The sequence below is a fragment of the Sinocyclocheilus anshuiensis genome, unplaced genomic scaffold (genome assembly GCF_001515605.1).
Source record: "Sinocyclocheilus anshuiensis isolate Anshui unplaced genomic scaffold, SAMN03320099.WGS_v1.1 scaffold810, whole genome shotgun sequence".
NCBI lineage: Eukaryota > Metazoa > Chordata > Actinopteri > Cypriniformes > Cyprinidae > Sinocyclocheilus > Sinocyclocheilus anshuiensis.
The window spans coordinates 780,655-787,298 of NW_015542409.1; the positions used below are offsets into that span (position 1 = coordinate 780,655).

At 40.3% G+C, this 6,644-nt stretch overlaps 2 protein-coding genes across 2 annotated transcripts in view; one reads left to right on the top strand and one right to left on the bottom strand.

Annotated features, from left to right (window-relative positions):
• Positions 1-1,561, bottom strand: part of LOC107693208 (ribonuclease H1-like) — a 6,797-nt gene extending 5,236 nt beyond the window's left edge. Inside the window, exons 1-4 of the mRNA XM_016492495.1 lie at positions 1,185-1,561; positions 835-960; positions 266-320; positions 98-182 (exon numbers count right to left, since the gene is read on the bottom strand). Of these exons, the coding sequence (XP_016347981.1) occupies positions 98-182; positions 266-320; positions 835-960; positions 1,185-1,315 (397 nt within the window). The 5' untranslated portion in view covers positions 1,316-1,561. The remainder of the gene's footprint in view (positions 1-97; positions 183-265; positions 321-834; positions 961-1,184) is intronic.
• A 377-nt stretch (positions 1,562-1,938) lies between these two features.
• LOC107693232 (40S ribosomal protein S7) overlaps positions 1,939-6,644 on the top strand; it is a 7,783-nt gene continuing 3,077 nt past the window's right edge. Inside the window, exons 1-5 of the mRNA XM_016492535.1 lie at positions 1,939-2,024; positions 3,047-3,130; positions 3,213-3,284; positions 3,711-3,854; positions 5,409-5,473. Coding sequence (XP_016348021.1) covers positions 3,056-3,130; positions 3,213-3,284; positions 3,711-3,854; positions 5,409-5,473 — 356 coding nt within the window. The 5' untranslated portion in view covers positions 1,939-2,024; positions 3,047-3,055. The remainder of the gene's footprint in view (positions 2,025-3,046; positions 3,131-3,212; positions 3,285-3,710; positions 3,855-5,408; positions 5,474-6,644) is intronic.

A 6,644-nucleotide genomic window follows, 5' to 3' on the forward strand; every position in this document is an offset into this window, starting at 1 on the left:
ATGTGAGAGTGTGTGTGTGTGTGATATATATATATATATATATATATATATATATAGTATTTAGAAGTATTTGAACAGAACAGCAGGGAGCACATACCATTAATGGTGAACTTGCTGTCCGTGTATAGCACAACCTTTTTAAAATTATTTTCTCTGGCTTGCTCGAGTGCCTTGCAAGCAGCCTGTGATGAAATGTTTAATGATATGGTTATCGATAAAAGGGTATAAGAAAGAACACTGCTTGTGAACACCTCAATGTTCTTACCTGCAGTTCTGCTCTTTGGTTGGTCTGTCTCCCTGGAAGCCTCTCAGCCACATTACTGACCTCAGTGAGTTTCACTCGTTTTGGATAGGAGGACAGTCCCTCATCATCATCATCATCATCATCAGAGTCCTCATATGTCCTTTTACATCCAAGAGGAACAGCCATTGAGGCATCAGGCACATTTCTAGAAGGCAGGACCTCATAGTCACATCCTTAAATGGAAACAAATGTCAGTATTAATCACTTGCATTACAGTATGTTTTAGCAACATATCAATCCACAATTCCTGCGACGTGACATGCTACAATCCATCTACAATCATTTTAAACAGCATTTCATCAATTCTTTTTAATTGCAGTTAAGTATGATTTTACAAACTTGTATTTATTAACTCCCTGGAAGCCTCTCAGCCACATTACTTAGGAAACAAAGTATTTAAAATAATTAAAATACATTTTTTTGACACTTACAAAACAGTGAACATGTTTACAGGTCAAAAAAACAAAAACAGTGGACATGAAAGCATTGTTGTTGTTTTTTTAGAATGCTATTAATCAGAGATGACTTACAGTGGATGATCACGACCCCAATATACACCAATTCCTGCACGTGCTCCTGCTCTCCCATTGGCTGTGCAGCAGCCATCAGTGTATACTACTGCAGCATCACCTGTAACAAATGCATAAAACATTTTACTATGGTATAAATGCAATACAGTTTACTATGGAAAAACCTTAATTTAAAACATACAACACTATGTTATATGTTATAAACATATAACTAATTAGTCTATTATTTGTAAATATTGTAAATACATTTATATATTATGTATATATATACACATTAGTCAACATTTGCAAGCAATGCAATGCAAAATGCGCTCAGAATTACAAAGAATATATATTACATCGGTGCTCACCATGTTTGGTATACTCCTGGTCTGAATCCTTTCCTCACAGCGTAGAAAAAGTTTCCTTTCTTGCCCATCTCTTCTGCGGCGTCACAGAAAGCCCTGCGTACAACCCTAAAAAACCCAAGCAGTCTCAACATAGTCTCTGCTTAGAGCAGAGTAAACACGGCTATATTCTTTAGTGGTGGCATTTTTATAAGACAATGACCATAAAAATAACCTGACAAAGACGAAATCTTTAACAAAATACTTATGGATTCAGTGATTTTGACCGTCGTTAGCAAAACCTCCGCGGCAAGCGTACCGACTGCCTCTACGTTAGCGGTCAGCTGACCAAACGCTGCTGCTGCTGCTGCTGCTGCTGCTGCTGCTGCTTCTTCTTTCGTCTTAGTGGCAGTTGGCAAACTAACTTATACTGCGTTTCCGCCACCTACTGAGCTGGAGTGTAGAGCATCAATGAGGAGTGGAATATAGGTAATACATAACAAAGAAAAATAGAAAAAGAACAGAAATTACTTACTTAATTAATTAAATTTGTGAGCTTTTTTATAAATTCTAATAATATCTTGAAAACTTGTGATGAATTTCTTAATAAATTCTGAATTGACAAACTGCTTACACCTATTGACTTGATTTGATTTTATAGTTTTCAGTAAAAGGTAAACAAACCTATTTTAATGACTGCCAAAAAACTATTTTATAATCTTGTATATGTGGCTTATTAAAAAAAATAATAAAATAATGCTGCGCCCGGGATGGTGATTACATTTCCCATCATGCAACACACCAACGCGCTTTTACCAGCCTCTCGCGAGAATACGGCCTCTTACCAGGCCGTCGTTGAAAGAGGTGAGACTACTGAATGTGCCAAGCTAAAGAGATATCAAATTAAAATGTTTGAAAAAAATGTCAGATTTGTGTCCACGAAAGACCTTTATGTGATATTTAGACAGGGATGCGTTAGATGCGAGTGTATTTGAGAACGGATGTTTATTTTAGAAAAAGAAATGTGCATATTTAAGATGTGCTAGCAGACTTCAGATTTGTGTCCACGAAAGACCTTTATGTGATATTTAGACAGGGATGCGTTAGATGCGAGTGTATTTGAGAACGGATGTCTATTTTAGAAAAAGAAATGTGCATATTTAAGATGTGCTAGCAGACGTGCCTGTACTACAACATTACTGGGCCCCATGTGCTGCTCTAAGATAGTCTAAAATGCTTACATATAGTAAAATATTATATCTCGATGGCCCATATTTGCGGTAGAATTGAGCCTGTAATGTAAATGTAGTCATTCTATACTAGCTAGCCAGTGCTAACGACATGTTAAGAACATGCTTTAGAGTTAGCCTAAATAGTCTGCTTAACGGTAGCTGGTGAATTAAGTTACCGAGAACAGCTGAAGTTAAGATAATAAAGTCGGAGATAGATAATTTCATCAAATCCCGAGTTATGTAATTATCTCTGAAACTGGTATAATGAATTCTAATGTTTAGTATGTTACCTTGCTTACCTGCAGACCCAGTAGGTTGTATGTCTTCGTTGAAGCATAGTTCAATTATATGTTGTTTTAATTTACTCACCCTCGTGTTGTTCTAAAGCTTAGTGACTTGCTTCTGCAGACCACAAAAGATGATGTTACTGCTGACGCCTTTAGTCTACATTAATTTTCGTTGCATCTTTTTTCCTCCATAAATTGAAAGTAAATTGAGACAGGCTGTCAGTTTCCAGCATTTGTGTATAATGAGGATGTACTTTTAGGTTGGGCACAACATGGGAGTTAATAAATTACCCATTTCTTTTGAGTGAGCAGTTTCTGCTGTGTAATTTTTTTTTTTTATTCTAATAAGTCTGTTTGTGTGTTTCAGACACAGGCCATGTTCAGTACCAGCGCGAAAATAGTGAAGCCAAATGGCGAAAAGCCAGACGAGTTTGAGTCTGGCATTTCCCAGGTGTAGTATATGATCATATCTTTTTGAAATGTGATCGTGTATCTGTAGCCCTTAATGATAAGCTGTTGTCTGTCTAATGCAGGCTCTTCTTGAGCTGGAGATGAACTCTGATTTGAAGGCTCAGCTGAGGGAGCTTCACATCACTGCTGCTAAGGTAAAAGCCCTGCTGGTTCATTCATTTTGAATGATTGTCATCACATCAGTAATTCAACTGCTTCAGAAGCTGCTTCAGAATAAGCAGCTGTTTGAACTGATAGTTGACAACCAACGTGGACATCCTGTGAGATGGCTCTCATGTGGCTCTGTCCGTGTGGCGTAAGGGAGCGCAGCACTTTGGTGCCATGACGTACAGTCCCGTTCCACGACGTTGGATAGCAAGCTTGTCCCCGGCCTCTGGCTGGTGTGGACAGCATCCTGTATATTCCTAAATCTTCCCAGAGCCCTTTGGGCCATTACTGGGGAGGTAAACCATGCAGTGCACATGTCTTTAACTGTACTGGTCCTTGCTGAGTGCTAGGTTAAGTCATTCATATTTATGCTCTTGTAACTTAATACTATTGATTCACTTTCTTTCTCTCAGGAAATCGAGGTTGGTGGTAGCAGGAAAGCCATCATCATCTTTGTGCCTGTGCCCCAGCTGAAGTCCTTCCAGAAGATCCAGGTGAGGCTTGTGCGTGAGCTGGAGAAGAAATTCAGTGGCAAGCACGTGGTGTTCATCGCACAGGTAAGACTTGTCCTTTCTGAGCATGTGTTTAAGTTTTTTTTAAAGGGGTCATATGATGTTGCTAAAAAGAACATTATTTTGTGTATTTGGTGTAATGAAATTTGTTTAGCACTTCGGTGCCATGACGTAAAGTCCCGTTTCACGGCGTTGGATAGCAAGCTTGTCCCCGGCCTCTGGCTGGTGTGGACAGCGTCCTGTATATTCCTACATCTTCCCAGAGCCCTTTGGGCCATTACTGGGGAGGTAAACCATGCAGTGCACATGTCTTTAACTGTACTGGTCCTTGCTGAGTGCTAGGTTAAGTCATTCATATTTATGCTCTTGTAACTTAATACTATTGATTCACTTTCTTTCTCTCAGGAAATCGAGGTTGGTGGTAGCAGGAAAGCCATCATCATCTTTGTGCCTGTGCCCCAGCTGAAGTCCTTCCAGAAGATCCAGGTGAGGCTCGTGCGTGAGCTGGAGAAGAAATTCAGCGGCAAGCATGTGGTGTTCATCGCACAGGTAAGGCTTGTCCTTTCTAAACGTGTTTTTAATATAAAATGGTTGGCTGCTGTTTTTTTTTTTTTTTTTTTTTTTCCCTTTTTTTTTTTTTATGTTATCCCTTGTTAATGTATTTTTAAATGCCTCAAATCCTATTTTAAGATGTGACGTTTAGTCCATGTCTATTAGCTTTGAGGCCACAGTTTATGTGAGTGTTCCTGAACTTTGAGTCGTGTACTTAGTGCAGGTATGCATAATTAAAAAAATGTGATTGTTCAATCGAATGCGCACAATCTAGTTTTTAATAGTCCAATCATATTTCACTGGTATGCACTAATTTTAAATTTAGAGACCATTGGATTGGGCAATTAAAAATTTTGAACTGTGTATACATGACAAATTTAACAGGACAATTTTAAAATCTAGAGAGCACTAAATAGTACATTTAAGTTTCTGAATTGTGCACACCTGCAAAAATTGACTGGACTATTTGAAAATTTAAATGGTCCAATCACATTTTGCAGACGTGCTTAATTAAAATTTAATTTGTCCAATAAAATGTTTTTTATTTAGATTTTAAAATGTCCCTCTTTATCTGCAACCTAACTAGCATTTACTGCCTATTGGCCTTTTATTTTTGTCCACCTGAACATACTATTTTAAGATCATGTTTGCACTGGTACAAAAAAAACTCTCGCCAAGTGATTTCATGAGGTCCTTAAACTTTGATTTAGTCTTGGTGTGATTTGATTTTTCCCAACGTGGACATCCTGTGAGATGGCTCTCATGTGGCTCTGTCCGTGTGGTGTAAGGGAGCGCAGCACTTCGGTGCCATGACGTAAAGTCCCGTTCCACGGCGTTGGATAGCAAGCTTGTCCCCGGCCTCTGGCTGGTGTGGACGGCGTCCTGTATATTCCTACATCTTCCCAGAGCCCTTTGGGCCATTACTGGGGAGGTAAACCATGCAGTGCACATGATTTTTAGAGCAACAATGATGTGATTTCTTCTGAAGAATTAGCATGTTGACCACCAAAATAATTATTTTAATCTTGATTTGATCTTGTCTTCCAGAGAAGAATCCTGCCTAAGCCCACAAGGAAAAGCCGCACAAAAAACAAGCAGAAGCGCCCCAGGAGGTAAATGTCGTCTTGTTGCATTTTGGAAGGTGTTTGTGGAGTCAGGGTTAGTAGTGCTTGCTTTTTTCAGTGTGATTGTGCCTACCGTAGCAATGTTGTGCTGATTGGCCTGTTAGCGTATAGAAAACCAACGTGGACATCCTGTGAGATGGCTCTCATGTGGCTCTGTCCATGTGGCGTAAGGGAGCGCAGCACTTCGGTGCCATGACGTAAAGTCCCGTTTCACGGCGTTGGATAGCAAGCTTGTCCCCGGCCTCTGGCTGGTGTGGACGGCGTCCTGTATATTCCTACATCTTCCCAGAGCCCTTTGGGCCATTACTGGGGAGGTAAACCATGCAGTGCACATGATTTTTAGAGCAACAATGATGTGATTTCTTCTGAAGAATTAGCATGTTGACCACCAAAATAATTATTTTAATCTTGATTTGATCTTGTCTTCCAGAGAAGAATCCTGCCTAAGCCCACAAGGAAAAGCCGCACAAAAAACAAGCAGAAGCGCCCCAGGAGGTAAATGTCGTCTTGTTGCATTTTGGAAGGTGTTTGTGGAGTCAGGGTTAGTAGTGCTTGCTTTTTTCAGTGTGATTGTGCCTACCGTAGCAATGTTGTGCTGATTGGCCTGTTAGCGTATAGAAAACCAACGTGGACATCCTGTGAGATGGCTCTCATGTGGCTCTGTCCATGTGGCGTAAGGGAGCGCAGCACTTCAATGCCATGACGTACAGTCCCGTTCCATGATGTTGGATAGCAAGCTTGTCCCCAGCCTCTGGCTGGTGTGGACAGCGTCCTGTATATTCCTACATCTTCCCAGAGCCCTTTGGGCCGTTACTGGGGAGGTAAACCATGCAGTGCACATGTCCTTAACTGTACTGGCCCTTGCTGAGTGCTAGGTTAAGTCATTCCTATATTTATGTGCTTGTAATTTCATGCTATTGATTCTCTTTCTATCTCAGGAAATTGAGGTTGGTGGTAGCAGGAAAGCCATCATCATCTTTGTGCCTGTGCCCCAGCTGAAGTCCTTCCAGAAGATCCAGGTGAGGCTCGTGCGTGAGCTGGAGAAGAAATTCAGCGGCAAGCATGTGGTGTTCATCGCACAGGTAAGGCTTGTCCTTTCTAAACGTGTTTTTAATATAAAATGGTTGGCTGCTGTTTTTTTTTTTTTTTTTTTTTCGGG